Source organism: Tachypleus tridentatus, chromosome 1 (assembly GCF_004210375.1).
Source record: "Tachypleus tridentatus isolate NWPU-2018 chromosome 1, ASM421037v1, whole genome shotgun sequence".
Lineage (NCBI taxonomy): Eukaryota > Metazoa > Arthropoda > Merostomata > Xiphosura > Limulidae > Tachypleus > Tachypleus tridentatus.
Genome location: NC_134825.1, coordinates 23,661,173 through 23,681,631, shown reverse-complemented (window position 1 = coordinate 23,681,631; position 20,459 = coordinate 23,661,173). Strand labels below are relative to the sequence as shown.

The following is a 20,459-nucleotide window of genomic DNA, read 5'->3' as shown; positions in this document are numbered from 1 at the left end:
AATTAAAGCACTATATGTTAGTGTTATCCGCAAAATTAAAGCACTATATGTTAGTGTTATAGACCACTGGGTGATTTATTATGAAATCAGCAGTAATACACATCCCATTAATTTCTAGAGTAGATATGTTCCATGTTCATCCATTTTGCAACTAATTTGTTTGTTTGTTTGTTTTTGAATTTCGCACAAAGCTACTCGAGGGCTATCTGTGCTAGCCGTCCCTAATTTTGCAGTGTAAGACTAGAGGGAAGGCAGCTAATCATCACCACCCACCGCCAACTCCTAGGCTACTCTTTTACCAACGAATAGTGGGATTGACCGTCACTTTATAACGCCCCCACGGCTGAAAGGGTGAGCATGTTTGGCGCGACAGGGATGCAAACCCGCGACCCTCGGATTACGAGTCGCATGCATTAACGCGCTTGGCCATGTCGGGCCTTTGCAACTAATATTAGCCTGAAATACTTTATGAAGGTGGAAGGTAGCACAATAAGACACCATTCCCCAATACATTCCACACATTCTCAGTTGTGTTTGGATCTGTGATGTCGAGAAAACCCATTTGTATAGAAAAATATACATGTAGAAACGGCTCGTTTGGGTTGAGAAAATATTTTACGTTGAGGATCGAACAATGTTTCGACCTTCTTCGGTCATAGTCAAATAAACACAACATAACCATAGAAAACACTCAAATACTAAATAAAGAAACAAACACAAAATTAAAAAAAAAACCTTACTTATACAACAACTCAAACCCAAAATAAACCAATACAAAGGAACACCTTTATACCTATATAAAAATAATATAATAAATAATAATAATAAAATAAATAACATAAAATTATATATCCAAACATCTAAGCACGCCTTCTACATTCCGACACTCAGTTACACAACCCCTTTCAAACATGTGGTGAGCTTCCGGTCAATTACCTCTTTCTTTCTTTGTGAACTTGATGATGACCGAAGAAGGTCGAAACGTTGTTTGCTCCTCTACGTAAAATATTTTCTTAACCCAAACGAACCGTGTTTATATGAATATGTTTGGATCTGTGGATTGTAGTGGCCAGAAGATGGTGAAATACCTCCTCATCATCTTCACATCAACCATCAATAATATCAGTACAACATTATCATCTTGGTTCATGAGTAATATCGTCTGTTGGTACTAGTACTACAAGACAATTCTCAAAATTACTGACAGGATGTATACATCAGTAAATAGTTATTTTGAAATTCTGTACACGACTAAATACTATGTTTCAAATTAAGAGGATTTGCTAACTGTATTATTCATCGGGTTTACTCAGGTATAACTCTACGGTGCTCATGTTGTAATTGATATATAAACTGATATTGTATTACGTTTTCCTACAAGGACGTACAATTAAATAGGAGAGTGTCAGGCTAGTTTGTCTAATAGTATTTATACATGACTGTGCTAATGCTCTACTTTAATTATTTATGCTAGGTTTGCAGTTTTAGTTCTTAATACCATCCTCGAAAAGTAACAGAGTGTGTGGTCTTTGGCGACGCTCAAGTCATGATTGTCCACGTTTACTTTTTTGCCGTTGCTACGAATACCAGCCGAGTCACCGTTTCAGTCATGTTTTATCTCGTTGACGTTGGACAGTGTCATTGATGATGGTGACACTGTTGTAATTTATTGTATGTTCAGTTGTTTGTTTTGTTTTTAATTTAATTATGGGTCATTGGCTATCCAGTTCAATTTGATCTTCTGACCTCATTTTCGGGCAATGTTCAGTTTTGGGTTTGTGTTATTTACTCTTTTAATGTTTTTTACTTCTGTTTTTTGACTTTGATTTTTTCATCAGTTTTCCTCCAAGCTGTTTGGTGTAGATATCCCTGGTGCTTTTCACTAGAAAACGAACAACAATCAATCACTTATAGTGAAATTTAATTCTATCCTTTGTTTTGTAACTTGGGTTTTACTGTATCGTTAATAATTTCTATGTTATTTTAATAACTTTGGTTATAAGCGATGGTATTTAGCTTTCTACGATATTAGTTGTTACTGACTACAGTATCCTTTCGAGCTGATAGAAAATAAAGTAGAAAATAAAGCTTGTTAGAAGCCAAGCTTCAGAATTTAGTTAAGAGATATTTTACTGAAAGTGAAGATTGCGAAAATAATCATAATAACATCTTCAAGTTTTGTTTACTGTAAGTAGAACTAGAATTTATCTGAACGATAAAAGAAATAGTTCCGTAAATTACGTTTTTGCCAACGGTTATGCAAAGTACGAAAACATTTTAACTTCTCAGTTAGGCAAAATTGTTTCTCAGTAATAAGTCGATATTGTTATGTTCAGTGAATTAGGTTTACTAAGGTTGAACTGTTTTACATCACTTAGAATAATCATTTGGTTACTTTGTTCACAGAAACGCTTGTTTGTTTTTGAATTTCGCGCAAAGCTATATGAGGCCTATCTGCATTAGCCGTCCCTAATTTAGCAGTTTAAGACTAGATGGAAGGCAGCTGATCAACATCATCCACCGCCAACTCTTGGGCTACTCATTTATCAACGACTAGTGGGGTTGACCGGAACTTTATAATGCCCCAATGACTGGAAGGGCGACCATGTTTGGTGTGACATGGATTTGAAACCGCGTCCCTCAGATTACGAGTCGAGCACCTTAACTACCTGGTCATGCCGGGCCTTGTTCTCAGAAACAGTTTAGGTAATGTTTTAATTATTTTATAAGCATGTAACAAAGAGTAACATGTTTAAATACGTAGTTAACAGTGTTTGAAGTGTGTATGTGGGAGTCTTATAGCAAAGGCATATCGGGCTATCTCCTGTGTCTACAGAGAGGAATCGAGCTCCTAATTTTAGCGTTGTATATCCGTCGACTTACCGCTGAACTTGTATGAAATAACATGATAAAAGAAAAGTTCGTTAACATTTAATTCACTCTTTTAAAAGTCTAAACTTTTAAGTTTTCTGAGATTAAATAAATATAATTTTACATCTTTACATAGTGGCTATTTTTATTAATAGGAATTGATACTGTTGATTTGCAGTATTAAAGCATTACGTATACAACCGTAATCTTTGATAGAACATTATAATTATCGAACATTACTTGCAATAAAATAAAAACGAGGGTCCCAAGAGTTGGCGGTGGGTGGTGATAACTAGCTGCCTTCCCTCTAGTCTTACACTGCTAAATTAGGGACGGCTAGCGCAGATAGATCTCGTGTAACTTTGCGCGAAATTCAAAACAAACCAAAATACAACTAGTGAAACAAAGAAAACAAGAAGGCTGCCTCCAACCTTGTATTGGTGTGTGTTTTCTTTTAGCAAAGCCACATCAGGCTATCAGCTGAGTCCACCGAGGGGAATCGAACCCCTGATTTTAGTGTTGTAAACCCGTAGACTTACCTATAATGTAGTGAGAAAATTTCTTATTTGGGGAAGTTATAGTTGATTTGAAAACATTTTTCGTATTAATCTTTTAAGTGGATGTTGTATCTAAATAAATGTGTTCTATAATTTTACTAAATTTATGTGTATATATATATAATCATATACAAAATGTTTTTTTTTAATCTGTGACAACATTTTGTGTTATGAAAGGCTTATACGAGTTACTGTATTTTTTTTGTAAGAGTGATCTTATTTTTACGTGTCGTAAGTATATTAAATTGTAGGACATGAAATGGAGCCGTTTAAGTGCACTTGGTCTCAACCGTTAACAAAGATGATTCATATACTTTTAGGCACGGCACAGTCCGGTGGTTAAGGCGTTCGAGTCATAATCCGAGGGTCGCGGGTTTGAATCTCCGTCACACTAAACATGTTCACCGTTTTAGCCGTGAAGACGCTATAATGTGACGATTAATTCGACTATTAATTGATAAAATAGTAGCCCAAGAGTTGGCGGTGGGTGATGCTGTTTAGTTGCCTTTCATCTAGTCTTACACTGCTAAATTAGGGACGGCTAGCGCAGATAGTCCTCGTGTAGCTTTGCACGAAATTAAAAACAAAACAAAAACTGTACACTACAAACCTCTATTTTATAGCTGACAATAATATAAACAAATGCAATGTTTGAATACATAACAAAGGCGGTATTAATATAACTTGTAGTTATACAACTGTCTGTAATGCTGTAAAATGTAAAAAAAAACAAATATTGTTTATATTCTGTTTCCGTAGAATTCATAGGACTTAATAAATGAAGTAGATTCAATCTACATCTATGCTATATGGATGTGTGTACTCTGTAAAATATAATTTCATAAGTGAATAGAATAAACAAGTCTTTATTTCACAAAACAGTCCAGATAGTTTGTTCATGTGTACGGCTACACGTTGTAACATCCCTAACTTATCGCGAGCCATTGAAAGGGTTTTCTGGACACTTCACAGTACAGTTGTGCTATTGTTCAGATTTCTATTTATAGCTCTTAAGTAGAGCAATTCAGAACAATTCGTTTCAGGAGACGCTCTGACCATTAGACTAATTATTTTTATAATTTAAATATTATAGTGAATTTAAAAAAAAAAACGCTAACATGTTACCTGCCTCAAAAATTACACTAAAATCAATCGTCTATGTGTTAGATCAACGCAGTTAAATCAAAGAACTTATAAGGTCAATATGAAGTAACAGTGAAAACAAGATGACCCATGGATTGTCTAATTTAGACTACCAAAACCCTTATTTATAACAAATGTATTGGTACAGTTAACAAATGCTTCAAGGAAATGTCGAACATTTGTATTGTGTCTTAATGTTCTCTATTAACCAAGAACCATCTATAGAAATATCTCCCTGAAATGTGGAATTTATACTTTCAAAACCGTTGTTTATAACAAATGTATTGGTGCAGCTTACAAATACGGGACATTAGTATTGGGTCTCAATGTTCTCCATTAACCAAGAACCATCTACATAAATGTCTCCGTACCACTAGTATTTACATAATTAACTCTTCACAGAAGAAGACCAATACAGTAAACAAGGCGAGCTTTTAGGCACAAAGGATTCTTTGCTTATTTCAGACAACTTAGTGGTTTCCCGATCTGACCAACTGCAATATGCCATATTGTACCACTCAGGTAATCCCAGTCTATTACATGAAACGCAAGAACAAGCTGATGAAAACAACAGTAAACATTATAATTAAAATCTTATCTTAAACAGCAAATGATTGTTTGTTTTGTTTTTGAATTTCGCGAAAAGCTACTCGAGGGCTATCTGCGCTAGCCGTCCCTAATTTAGCAGTGTAAGACTAGAGGGAAGACAGCTAGTCATCACCACACACCGCCAACTCTTGGGCTACTCTTTTACCAACAAATAGTGGGATAGACCGTAACTTTATAACGACCTCCCACGGCTGAAAGGGCGATAGAATTGACCGTCACATTATAATGCTCCCACGGCTGAAAGGGCGAGCATGTTTGGTGCGACCGGGATTCGAACCCGCGACATTATACAGAAATCAATAATGATATTTTTTTTATTATAAATAAAACATTTACTCTGCTACAAAGACTATAGAATAGAATATACATCAATATGCTGAAATAACTTATAGTCCAAAATATGAGAGTAATTGAGATTGAGCAGGCATTAGGTTTGCAATAACGTAAAAAAATGTGTACAACCTTAATACATTAATAAAATATTTCACTATTTCATGGAGAGCTTCCATATGTAATACAGATCCTATATATTGAAGGCACATATTATAAAATACTAACAGTAATTTGTACTGTGTATTTTACGAAATCTAATTTAAAATGTAACTACAGAAGCAAATCGGGGTTTCATTCGTTGGATTTTGAAAGGAAAAATAATATCTACTAACAGAGAAAGTTAATTTTGTAAGGGAAGACCTCCCACATGAATATAAATTACCCATTAGAACATTTATTTGGATTATTTTATGGGTATTTCTATAACAGGATTACAAACCTAATAGCGAAAAGTTTCTTGTTTCAGATATACAGTTTTACAAATGACATGTGTGTGATTCTCATTAATTTTCATATATTTCGCAGGCGGTATTTCGTGTGTGATACCAACACCTCAAGATAAAACTGTACTTATGTACTACAAAGGTAAAATGCTGGATCAGGAAAATCCCAAGCTGAGTGAAGCTCCCTCTGGTGAAGAATTGTGGTTTCAATGTAAACACATTGGTACCTTTAACTTAGAGGGTCCTTCAAATACTCGATGTGAAAATGGAAGTTGGAGCAAACCGCCACCTAGATGTGAAAAGCTTGAGATCAGTAAGCTGGTTTTGGTTGACAAATTTTATATATAAATGTATATATGCTATGAAGTAAAATAAAATAAGAGAATGAAAATGATGGAGCCATAATATTTATTATACTACGAGAGCAGTAAATATATATACATTACTTACTTCAATGATTTGGTTATATAAGTTTCAAATTGTTATCTGTACATTGAAGCCTGAATTCAAGAATAAAAACAAAAATATTTATAGCTAGGCCTGACGAAGTTTTCTTATAAATAGGCCTACTGATTTAGTTATGAAACAACCTCTTGATATGTTATCTACATGTGGCCTAGTGGTTTGAGTACCGGGTTGCTGATTGAAAGGTCCAATATTTGAACTATGATATCACTCATTACGCTCCACGGTTTCAGCTTTGGGCATCTTATAAATGAGCCAATTAAACCCTATTTTCTTCTAAGGGCAAGACAAAACCTTTTTTAACGGGTGAATAGTGTTATTTCTTTGCCTTTGGTCAGTATTTCAAAATTAGAGACAGCTATACCCAAGCCTTAGTTGTCCACTTACATCATTTACACATAATTTATCTCTCAAATTGAAAATATAAACAATACAGGATTTATTAAGCAATATTAGTATGATCTGAATACGCAAATCACTCAGTTACGTGATAATCACAGCCAGTATAAAGTCAAGCTGGAACGGCAGCTATCACTGATGAATCCCCTTTTAAAATTGTTCTGTAGAAATTATAATGGCACTAAAAACTGATTACTTTTGAAAAGTATATGCACTAGCCTTTTTCGACACAAAATACTCATATACTATGATCATACATATGCTTTCAAATCGAGAATTTATTATTTCAAAGACTGGGGTATTTTTCGTGATAAATGACATTGGAAACCAAGAAAGATTTTCGACTGGAAAAAGAGGCCAATGAAGTATGGGCTTACCACGATAAAACTTCCAGTCATACCTTCCATTCAGTTGCACACTTTATGGATTATTAAAAGCATGCAGGGAGGAGGGGTGATCTTCGGACGTTACAGTTTTACGACAGAGCTTTTTAATTGAAACTGGTTTTTAAGGCTATTGTCGTCAGACAGAGTATTACCGGACATGGCGACGTGAACTTTCACGATGTTTTAATGTAGCGCATTAATCCTATACACACTTGTCGTCTACTTATCTACATTTAAGTAACACACTCTTATGTTTTACGCAATAATCAACAATAGGGAATTATATTAATATTTCCATTCTGAATTGTCCATCATCATTTTCAATATATTGTTAATACGTAATGTTAAAACGTAATCCGCCGCTCACACATTTCTAGTGTGTGTGTGTGTGTGTTTCGTACAGCAAAGCCATAAAGGGCTATCTGCTCAGCCCACCGAGGGGAATCGAACCCCTGATTTTAGCGTTGTAAATCCGGAGACATACCGCTGTACTAGCGGAGGGGGGCCACATATTACTAACAATACCACATAACCGTACGTATAACAAAGTAAACTGTTAATCTAGCGACAAACACATTTAATTAATCGAATTTTTAAAGCATCCTATCAGACAGCTTTATTTAAAATTACTTTTAACAATGATGGTTTTAGAATAATGTGGATGGTTTATAATTTTAGAATGATAAAGGATGGAAAGGTGAAACAAAATAACTGGTGCAGTTTGAATACATGTCTTGTTTCTTGTATATTCGGTTAGGAATTTGAAGTTATACTTGGTAGGGGTTTGTTTAATACTTAAATTTAGTTTTAAATTTTATATGATACAAGAAACTTATTCAAATTAGCTGCAACCTAACGATTATTGTTTCGTATTTGTAGGTCCTACGGAAGAAATCGTTTGCCCAGAACCCCATGGCATTTTTCCTTATCCAAAAGACTGCAGTAAGTTTATAAACTGCTGGAAAAATCAACCGACCATTCAGAATTGCCCTCCTACTTTACATTTCAATGTAGCCATAAACGGCTGTGACTGGAAAAAGAAAGCAAACTGTCATCCGCGAAACACAAATTGTAGGTTTAGTTTGTTTGTGTTCCACTCGTTTCATAAAGCGAAAATTTTGTGAATGAGATTGATCTAATATTCGAAAATATTACGCCCGCCTTGATGAGTCACATCGTGGTTAGGGTACAGGTTAGGTTTAGGGATAATCGTGTTTAGCGGCTTAGACATTATCTAACATTGTTTCTAGTAGTTTATAAATGTGTGTTTAAAAAAGTCTGTAGAACTCATATAGATCCACTGGTGATTTTAGAGCTAAGAAACGGTTTTAAGGTGTGAAAAAAGTTGTATTTTGATAGTAAACTAAATATAATAATAATGTCTCTGATATGCATTTTCCTTTACAGTTGTTGCTAAACAATTTACTAATTAATATATATTATTAGTATTATGCCACTCGATTCCATGAAGGAACATAGGGCCGCAATCACTTGCGGATTCATTAACAGGCTGGTTTTTCAAGTGAGCAGATTGTTAGCCTACTGCACAACCCCCAACCAGGAGGAGAAACCTGAGCCGTCCCTAATTTTGCAGTGTAAGACTAGAGGGAGGGCAGCTAGTCATCACCACCCACCGCCAACTCTTGGGCTACTCTTGTACCAACGAATAGTGGGATTGACCGTAACATTATAACGCCCCCACGGTTGAAAGGGCGAGCATGTTTAGCGCAACTGGGATGCGAACCCGCGACCCTCGAATTACGAGTCGCTCGCCTAACGCGCTCGGCCATGCCGGGCAATTAATATATAGTTTGACAACTGTTTCTGTGTCTAACGTATCCCAGCCAGCCTGAAGAGCACTGATATTGGGCGAAAACGTCTTATTACACAATATAGCAGGTACAATGTGCATGACATATTATTATACATAATTCTTCACTCTACCTGTTAGCAAAACTAATACCAGTTCGAAATTCGAAGGAAAAATGACTAAGCCAATCATTAATGTGAAGTTTATTTTAATGTTTTTGCCAAAGATGTCGCTAGATATTTAGAAGATTCGAGGCTCGAGTCTATAGGCACAGGAATGTTTTGACGTTTCAGCATCATATCGATCATGCTTTTCCGTTATGATTTTTTAAGACTCTTAACTGGTAATTCGGGGCACTGTGAAATAGAATACGAACACGAGTTCCTTGTGATAGCACTGAGAGACGACACTTGTTTTAGTGCAAATTATATAAGCAAATGTGTCTTCCAAGAGGAACCGAACTCTGGATTTTGGTGTCGTTGCGCCACCTAGGGCTCAATAATTATTTTATTCGTATTTTATTATTATTGAATTGTATGTGTTATTAGACTTTTGGTTTATTTTCTTAACATTTATTACTCTGGAAACATTTATTTTCCAGCATTTTATTATCAACACATAAGCGAGAATACCTAGTACCTATGTATAAAGCATACAAATGGTTGATTGAGTTCGTACCTATTTAACCCTGCGTTAGTCTTCTAGGGTCTTTATGAACCACAAATATTTTGTAAGCTGGTATGGGTATTCATACTTTTACTAATAAAGCAGAGAACAATGTTTGACCTTCTTAGGTCATCTTCAGGTTAAAAAAAAAAGCTATTTAAATATTTTAAAATTAAGTTTTTATGATGGTGTCTGTTCGGACACCAGAAGAATGACAACTGGAATTTTATATAGAAAACTAATGCATAGTTAAAGATTTTTCTGTTCTTTTCTTTGTTTATTGTTTATTTAAAATATGAAAAGAAACAACATTATATTGCAGCTTTCAAGAAAAAATTGCCCTCACCAATTATTTTGATTGAGCCTGACCCTTACCAATCAGACCACAGACTTGGCGTTAGCAATACAGGGCAATTAGTAGTGTATCCCGGGACATCTTTCAATTTAATATGCTTATATTCGAAAGAGGCACGTGATCTGAAGTGGACCTATAAAAATGCCGATTCTGATGTTGAACCATCCTACTCTACCAGAAAAAAGACGGGCTCTTTTAACATTGAGAATAAATTAACGACCAACAATGTATCAGAAAAGCATTCGGGATCCTATAAATGTACTACACTAGAAGGATTTCAGAAAGAAATTGAAGTAACCGTGAAAGGTATGAAGTTTTCCTTGTTTATGATACAACTAAGGTAAGACTCTCACCGTAGTTTTTTCTGTTTACTAAGTTTATGTTGAAAGTCAATGGTTCAATAAGCGTTGTAACAAGTATTGTCTTATCAATTTCCCAATGTGAAAGTTAATTTATGAGAATTCTGTTGTAACAATCACAAAGGAACCTGACATGATCTTGTGATTAGAGAGCTCTAATAGAAATTTGCGGGTTGCGGGTTTGAATCCTGTTTGTTTGCGTTTTCTTATAGCAAAGCCACATCAGGCTATCTGCTGAGTCCACCGAGGGTAATCGAACCCCTGATTTTAGCGTTGTAAATCCGTAGACTTACCGCTTTACCAACGAGGAATTTGAGTCCTGCTTCTGAACATGTTAACAATTTCAGCCATGGGAGCGTCATAATGTGATGGTAAAACCCATTACTCATTGGTAGAGAGCAGCCCAAGTTTTGGCTGTGGGTGGTGTTCACTATCTGCCTTACGTATACTCTATTGCATCTAACTTAGGGACGGTTAACGCAGATAATCCTTGTATAACTTTCCATAAAATTTTACAAACAGTCACAGATTAAGGCTGTAAAACAAACCAGTTTGTTTGTGAATTAGCGTGTAAAAATAACCTCGGAATGACCTATCCAAGTGTTATTGGTAGCTTAGAAAGTCTAGTGTTTTTCTTGTGCAATATTTTAACACCTTGCAGGTTCTATACCTACTTTATCTGGATTTAATTTGAAAAATTACAGCGAACTACGAGTGTGTACGTGTCTTAACTATTTATATTTCTTTGTACGGGTGATTATAGCAACGTTTTACTGTATTAACAGTTTGTAAAGAGATTTTTCCATTCCGTTTCAACGTATTTATATTTTTATATTAACACTAATTTAGGATGCCTTATACTTCCACACATAAAACCTACAACTTATCTTACACGATAGTCTACTAGCTTTTGCACTAACTGTTATGAAAACTTAAACGATCCTTAGACTTAAAAATAAATCATAATATACTGGTATGTTCAAACCAAGAGTTCGTAAATTTGAATGTAGGTGGCTGAATGACAAGTTTAGAATTTATATCGATAAAATTCGGGAATCGATCACCGCTGCCATCTCAGACGGATAGTCAATTGTGCGGCTTTGTGCTAAAGAAAAAACAAAGACATTACCTTTTAACAACAAGAATTCTCGAATAAGAAAACGAGGTATAATTTTATTTCAGAATGATTCTGGTTTGTTAATTTATTGAAACGTAACATACGTTGTTCACTTCATGTTAATAGGCCCGGCATGGCCAAGCGTGTTAAGGCGTGCGACTCGTACTCTGAGGGTCGCGGGTTCGCATCCCCGTCGCGCCAAACATGCTCGCCCTCCCAGCCGTGGGGGCGTTATAATGTGACGGTCAATCCCACTATTCGTTGGTAAAAGAGTAGTCCAAGAGTTGGCGGTGAGTGGTGATGACTAGCTGCTTTCCCTCTAGTCTTACACTGCTAAATTAGGGACGGCTAGCACAGATAGCCAACGAGTAGCTTTGTGCGAAATTCCAAGAAACAAACAAACAAACAATTCATGTTAATAGTATGCATTTTCCTTCATGGAAAACAATAATTCTAAATCACAGTTCTAAGTGAGTTTCTACAAGTAGTTATAAATGGGTGATTAAAGTTCAGCTGTGTAGAAAGTCTTATTGGAAACTTTACTTTATAAGGATAAAAAAAAATTGTCACAAATACTATTTCCCATTAAAGGAAATTACCTAAATATAAAAACCACAAACATTTGAGCAAGACTTCTATTTCCGTTCCATTTAAAACAGATTTGCTCAAGAGGTTTACGTCTTCCATCTTACCATCGTACCCATGGGAGTAATACTAAACTGTGCTTCATTAAGTTGAACCCAAGAGCTCTGCAGTGTCACTTAGTACTAGTAAATGACCTTATTAGTAACAGGAAAAAACAAAGTGAAGAAAACCTAACTTACGCAGTTGCTTTTACAAAAAGGGAGCAGATATGTTGTAAATTTAAAACAACTAACAAGTAGTTTCCCAGTTAAATATGAACAAAAAAACATCTGGACAACGTTACAGAATTTCATGCTTTTTTTTTCCTGTAAACGATGACTTTTTTAAGCCTAACCCTAATTTGAAACTAACAACATACAGTTTTGTGGTATAGTCATCAATATACATTGTATTTACTACTTCTCACTTTAGGCCCCGTCATGGGGCATTATAATATGACGGTCAATCCCACTATTCGTTGGTAAAAGAGTAACCCAAGAGTTGGGGGGTGGGTGGTGATGACTAGTTGCCTTCTCTGTGATATTTCACTACTAATTTAGGGACAGCTAGAGCAGATAGCCCTCGAATAGCTTTACGAGAGAATTCGAAACAAAAACTTCTCATTTTATTAAACATTTTTACGAAAGCTCCGTTTTTATCACTATCGTGATAATAATGTCACTTTTTAATTTATTTGTATTTATTCTTTTAATAAACAAATAATGGGGTATCTTATCTAGTTGAGCTAACTATCGATAGGTCTGAAGCAACTAATTATACAGTATATTATAAACTCATTAACTGTTATCGATATGTATTAATCATCCTACTAGTATGATAGGTTGTTTATCTGGTTATTTCTTCCACTGGTTTTTATAGTTTTTATAAAAAACTGCGTTTAGTTAAGCACTGTTCGACCCTTAATCTATTCATGTGTGAGTGAGAGATGTGGTCTTTAATTCTGATAACATGTTTGTTCGAGCTAGTTTAGTAAACTCTATAAAAACGTTCAATCTAACACTTTAATTTCATGAGTTGAGCTATATGATTTATTAATGCTGTTATTATTCTCATACGTGAAATTTATGGATCACGTGGAACCTTAGCAGTACACTAAATGTACTTATCTGTATTGATTCGCTTCATTTTTTGATGGCCTTGGAATTGCTTTATGTGAGTTTTCACCCGATTCTCTTGAATATACAGAAAAGAATGGCCTACTTCTTTTTATCATTCATCTCCATTCGATTTTTCTATATTCCTTGTCGTTTTGCTGTTCGTGGTAACGAGTTGGCTGGCATCGTTGTTAAGTCCGTTCACTCTGACACTGTCATAGCCTTGCCTGTCCCTTTGTAGGCTTCTGATCTGTCATCAAGGCACAGTAGCTTCACGCCAGATGGCAGTCGATTTGAAGTGAGGAACTTAATAATAAGTTTTTATCTTTCAGCAAAAAACATATTTTTATTGGCTACAGTTTCATCACTCATAGATTTCTTTTGCTATGGACAGAGCTACCAATGAGTGGCTTCTGTGACACTTCAAACACACAGTTGTCTACGAATTACTGTATTTTACGCCTTGTAAGACGCACTTTTTTCTTTAAAAATAAAAATCCGCATACGTCTTCCAAGACAAAAGTGATGGGTTAAGGCAAGAGGTTAGCTTAGGGTCTACTCAAAACGGCCTCTCATATAGATCATAATCTCATTACTTATTAATTACACGTATTTTTAATAACATAAAACATTCAATTTAACTAATATTGTCGATATACTGTGAACAATATGATGTATTTGAACGTATTTACTTAGTAGGTTGAAGAAAAGTCGAGGCTGCATCGCGGTGTTGGTTGCTGAATCAAAATATTTTTTTTTCTAGGATTGTCTTTTCAAATTAGGGTGAGTCTTCCACGATGTAGCGTCTTAAAAGATGTAAAATACAGTCCTATTGTGGCAGCATTATATCAGACATACTTTATCTCTAGGTTTGTCTTTGGACAGTGTCATTGTTCAGAGTAACTGTATTTTAGGCCTTTTAAAATGCTATTTAACCTTTTCTCAAGAAACACACAATGAGCTGTTTTACTTTCATCATGTTTTACATTTGTTTTTATTCAGTGTTAACACCGCAGATATCCTAGGTGCTTTGCGCCAAAATACTTCCACTTCCAACCAACTGGAAGACTATCACGACTCACCGATGGGTCGTGTGGGTATTACTGGAAGACTATCACGACCCCCCGGTGGGTATTACTGGAAGACTATCACGACCCCCCGGTGGGTATTACTGGAAGACTATCACGACCACCCCAGGTGGGTCGTGTGGGTATTACTGGAAGACTATCACGACCCTCCGGTGGAAGCCAACGTTTTAAGCTGGCCAAACTTCTTGAGGCATGTTTCTGAAAACGACAGAAAATATTAATGCGAGTTAATAATTGTGTATGTCTATAGTTTCAGTCTAAGTGACAAGCATTACAAGCATTACCTGTCAACTGAAACCTGAGTTTTACAAATACGAAAAATGGAATATGTCGAAAATCTGGTGATCTCTGTTTGATTCCATCTCCACACAGCTGGATGCATCATGCTTCAAGTTAACAACTGGTTGTTACCTCATTCACAGATAGAGTAAACAACTACGTCATCACCACTAACAAACATGATACTTTATCTTTCGATTTGTTACTAGTTTTCTTCTTTAGTTCGTACGCTTTAAGTCTGTTTATACTGAGGTTTTAAAGAGTATATGTTCTAAGTGTTTACTCTCGTTGGCGCTCCTGTAATTGGAATTACAACTTATAGAACCTGAATTCCCTCATCCACACGTCCTAAAATATTCACTGTGGTATCTTTGTTAACTCTTGGAAATCAGCCTTTGAAAACAAAATATAAAGCTTGTAATATTGTTTGCTGTGAACTAAAGCATTTCATGGAAAACAATATTCATTTCTTTACATTTAATTCAAAGCTATATATATATATAATAATAATCCAGTTTTCTATTCTTGTTTTTTAATATTCCTAGCATGGTTTAAACCCTGATTTGAAAGCTTTATAAGAATAGTTTGTTCATATTAGTTTAAAGGCTATTCATAATATATATGGCCCGGCCTGGCCAGGTGGGTTAAGGCGTTCGACTCGTAATCTGAGGGTCGCGGGTTAGAATCCCGGTCGCACGAAACATGCTGGCCCTTTCAGCCGTGGGGACGCTATAATGTGACGATCAATCCCACTATTCGTTGGTAAAAGAGTAGCCGAAGAGATGGCGGTGGGTAGTGATGACTAGCTGTCTTCCCTCTAGTCTTACACTGCTAAATTAGGGACGGCTAGCACAGATAGCTCTCGAGTAGCTTTGTGTGAAATTCAAAACACAAACAAAACACGCAGAATATATATATGTATTGACACACATAAAGTTATTCAAAATTCGGGTAACGTTGATGGAGAATCGCAAAAATGGAAGAATAGGTGGAAGGTGGTAAGCAGAGGAGAGATGTCAAAAGACAGTGTGTGGTTCACTATCTGGCAAAAGGGAGATGTTTTCTAGTGTCAGCTGCTACACTTCTGGTCAGAAGGAATCGTTTCACTTATCTGGTTACCGTCTATCTAACAAAAACAGCAGTTGCTTTAGTTTTGTTACAAATATTTCTACCATACAGTAAAAGTAGTTGTGACATTATTTCTACCATACAGTAAAAGTAGTTGTGACATTACTAATGCGTGTCTTTCTCGGTAAGTAATGACGGAGTATCTTTGTCACAAACAACATTTCTTTGCATATCATCCTCCATTTACTTCTTGGTTTTGGCAATGGTACGATAATATTGCATGGATTATGATTCACACATTTTGTACAATAATACGAAAAAGTATCAGGACAAGATAATATGTTATTACAGAATGTAAATTTTAACACTATGGTAATTCCTCACTGATCGCTGTTGATAACTAAATGTGGCAGGATGAGAATACTTATCATTCTTTAGAATTACCATATACTTCAATACTTGACCAAGAACATGTCATAAGGGTTCTGCTTAAATGAACACACTGATCAAATTTAGGATCTGAAATAACTGTCATGGTACCACATGCAGTGTCTTAACTGCATTGAAAGAAACTAGCAAGAAGCTAGCACATGACACCAGTATACAGTCATGAGAAAAAGTAACATTTCTTATATATATAGATATTTAATCTCAATTTTAACAATACTGAGATATTATAGGAATATAACTAAACAATTAACACTGAAGAAATGACTTTTCAAGATCTTCTGTAAATGTAATTCTACAAAAATGTATATTCTAACTGAGGAAAATGTTAGGACACCCGATCCTCTAATAGCTAGTGTTACCCCCTTTGGCTGAAATAACTGGAGTGAGACGCTTCTTGTAGCCATCTATCAGTCTCTGACATCGGTCTGAAGAAAGATTGGCCCACTCCTCAATGCAGAATTCTTTCAGCTGTGAGATGTTTGAGGAGTTTCTTGCATGTACAGCCCGTTTCAAGTCACCCCACAGCATCTCAATGGGAATAAGATCTGGGCTTTGATTCAGCCATTCCATTCCATTTCTTAGTTTTCAGCCAGTCCTTGGTGGATTTACTGGTATGTTTTGGATCATTGTCGTGTTGCAGGGTCCAGTTCCGCTTCAGCTTTAATTTTCTTACAGATGGACTCACATGTTCCTCAAGCACCCTCTGATACACAGTAGAATTCATGGTGAATTTTATGATTGTGAGCTGTCCAGGTCCTGCTGCAGCAAAGCATCCCCAAGCCATGACACTTCCACCTCCATGCTTCACAGTTGGTATGAGGTTCTTTTCCTAGAATGCTGTATTTGGTTGACGCCAAACATGTCCTCTGTTCTGGTGTCCAGATAATTCAATTTTGGACTCATCTGTCCAAAGAACATTATTCCAGAAGTCCTGGTCTTTGTCTACATTCTCTTTGACAAATTTCAGTCTGGCCTTGATGTTTCTCTTAGAGAGCAAAGGTTTCCTCCTTTCACACCTCCCATGCAAGTTAAACTTGTGCAGTCTCTTTCTGATTGTAGAGGCATGCACTTTCACATCAACAGTAGCCAGAGCCTGCTGTAGGTCCCGTGATGACATGTTAGGGCGTTTGTAGACCTCTTTTAGCATCTTGCGGTCTGCTCGCGGGGTGAACTTGCTTGGACGACCAGACCTGGACATGTTGGCAGTTGTTTTGAAAGCCCTCCACTTGTTGACTATTTTCAGGACAGTGGAATGGCTGATTTCAAAATCTTTTGGGATCTTTTTAAATCCCTCACTAGATCCATAAGCTGCTACAATTTTCTTTCTGAAGGCCTCAGACTCATGGTGCTCACTCTCACTTCAACAGTCAGGAGCACATCAAACTAAATGTCCGAGGTTTAAATAGGGCAAGCCTCATTCACAATGCTGAGTAACGATCTTTAATCACATGCACCTGGTGTGATACATCTGTTTGTGAGTTGAGCCATTTTAAGTGAGAATAATTTTGGGATGTCGTAACTTTTTCCTCAGTTAGAATATGCATTTTTGTAGAATTACATTTACAGAAGATCTTGAAAAGTCTTTTATTCAGTTTTAATTGTTTAGTTATATTCCTATAATCTCTCAGTATTGTTAAAATTGAGATTAAATATCTATATATCCAAAAATCTTACAAAAATACGCAGGCTTTCATAGGGTGTCCTAACATTTTCACATGACTGTATGCCAGAAGAAATTAATTTGATAGTAATCCACAAACACACCTAGATAAAAACAATGTTTAACACTATATATTAAGTTTTGTTGTCATGACACGGCCAAAAAAGCAGAGAAAATTGTCATTAGAGTAGATCACATAAAAGCTTTAAGTGATACTGGTTGGACTATTCGACAAATTTCTGCAACTTGAAATGCTCCCCAAAAACTGTCAAGTACACCTAGATTGTGAGACCGAGACGGGTAAATTTGAAAGTAGAAAATAAAAAAGGAAAACACCTAAACTCAACAATACTGATGTTGAGTTTATTCAGCCTTAGGACAAAAGGAAGACACAGATCTCAAGCATGAGATAACTGATCACATACCAAATGACATAAAAATGTTTAGATCTAAAGTGTCACGAAGACTCAACGAGAAACCTTTACTTCAGTCTCCAAATATCGTTAAGAGACTGAAATTTGCAAAAAAAGTTTGTTTGTTTGTTTTGGAATTTCGCACAAAGCTACTCTGTGCTAGCCGTCCCTAATTTAGCAGTGTAAGACTAGAGGGAAGGCAGCTAGTCATCACCACCCACCGCCAACTCTTGGGCTACTCTTTTACCAACGAATAGTGGGATTGACCGTCACATTATAACGCCCCCACAGCTGAAAGGGCAACCATGTTTGGCGCGATGGGAATGCGAACCCGCGACCCTCAGATTACGAGTCGCACGCCTTAACACGTTTGGCCATGCCGGGCCTTGCTAAAAAGAACAAAAACTGGACAGCTGTGGACAGCTGATCACTGAAAAAATATTGTTATGAACACATGAGTCCAAGTTTGAAACAATAGTTTCAAAGCATAGGTTGTACGTCCGTCGGAAGAAAGATGAAAGATACTTCAATCCATGGCACCTACAATGAAGCATAGGGGAGGAATTTTGATTCCTCAAAGTATACCCAGTGGCTAACGTGTTAGTGGTAAGGGATTATATTATTAAGAAGATAATGACCCCAAAACACTCATTCAACTTATACAGAAATTATTTAGCTAACAAAATAAGCTGCTGCAGTCTTTCAAATGATACAATGTCCCCCATAGAGTCCCAGTCTTAATCCAATTGAGAAGATCTTGGGTTTGATAGTTCAAAAACTTGACAAATTAAAAGTTACTTCCAAATGAACTTTATGAGAGTGTGCTATTAACATTTGGAGTGAAGTCTCAAAATACATTTTGATTAAATATGTTGTAATAATGCCTGTAAGACTGTCTGCAGTTATTAAAAAAACCGAAATGGAACACAATATATTAACTGTTTACTGGACTCAAACACTTTCACTGAGCTTCTGTTGTACTTAATATGAAGACGAACGAAGTTTGATGTTTCATCTGTGATTTACCTTCCCTTATTCTTTGTAAAGTAGCCAAAAATCTAATTTTTGACTTTTGCACAATACTTTATGTTAATGAAAATAAATTATTACTTATCAAACATTGCAATATTTTTATTTCAAATTTTCAAGAGTGGAATAAGTTGTTTTATTATTTAAAATGAATATTAAATTGACCCGGTGACCACATTTTACAATATTTCTCATGAAAAACTTATTATAAACTGCTGACAGAAATAGATTATTATTATTCCTCTACCTTACAAGCAGAAAACATATGAATGTTAAATATAAATTTGATTTTCTTTTAATATTCAAATGAAAAGTGAACGTTTGTTTTTTGACACTCAATATAAAATTGAGTGTTTTTTGTTTTATTTTGTGTGCTAATACACTGCATGAAAACCTGTTAAACAGAGTGCACCTTTCTTAGTACATTAAATAAATCTTTGAAAAACTAATTTGATAGTATTAATCAGTGTTAAACATTAATTTAAAGCATGTTAACATTCACTTATTTGCAGATCGACATATACCTTATATGAATAATTTGTGTAGAAATAAGAAAATAATAAAATTAGTTCGAATATTTGCAATATATCCATCGTTCTGGTATGGCCTTATGTTTGGGGATCTCGATGCGCAATCTAAGGGTTGCTGGTTTAAATCCTGTCCTCGAACGTGCCTGCCGTGAGGACGTTAGGATATGACAGTCAATCTCACTATTTGTTGGTAAGGGGTAGGTAAAATATTTGTGGTGGGTGGAGTCGACCAACTTACTTTTCTATAGGCTACAATTCAGAATTAGGGATGGCTAACGCTGAAGGCTCTAGAATAACTTTACCATAAGTCATAACAAACAAACCTCAGTATGTGATACCAATCATGCAAGGTTCAACGTCGTCGTCTAATCAAAATAACATTATATATCTTAAAAAGTATGTAAGTCCAAGTCCTCAGATACACGAAAATATTCCTGGTCCGCACATATTTAATATAGCCAGTTACTAAACTTACTAAATATCTACTAGTGTTGAATAATATTAAAGATTATGCATCACTGTTCTGTGGTTATACTGCAGTATAAATACTTGTAATTCGGTATACAGGCGGTAGAGAGACGAACAAATACAACAGGAAAACAATGCAACAAATGAAGTTTAATAACAGTAAAAAGAGTTTAGATAAACTGGAATCTGTTAACGAAATAAAAAATTTAGAAATTATTAACG

The 20,459-nt window shown here is 35.7% G+C and overlaps 1 protein-coding gene across 5 annotated transcripts in view; it reads left to right on the top strand.

Annotated features, from left to right (window-relative positions):
- Positions 1-20,459, top strand: part of LOC143244526 (uncharacterized) — a 70,328-nt gene that overhangs the window by 3,953 nt on the left and 45,916 nt on the right. For 4 of the 5 annotated variants that reach the window (XR_013025157.1, XR_013025163.1, XR_013025149.1 and 1 more), the window contains exons 2-4: positions 6,039-6,269; positions 8,086-8,277; positions 10,005-10,343. Coding sequence is in view for 2 of the 5 variants with exons in the window: in XM_076489372.1 (XP_076345487.1) it covers positions 6,039-6,269; positions 8,086-8,277; positions 10,005-10,343 (762 nt within the window). In the remaining 3 variants the exon portion in view is untranslated. The remainder of the gene's footprint in view (positions 1-6,038; positions 6,270-8,085; positions 8,278-10,004; positions 10,344-20,459) is intronic. The other variant, XM_076489380.1, reaches the window with a different exon arrangement.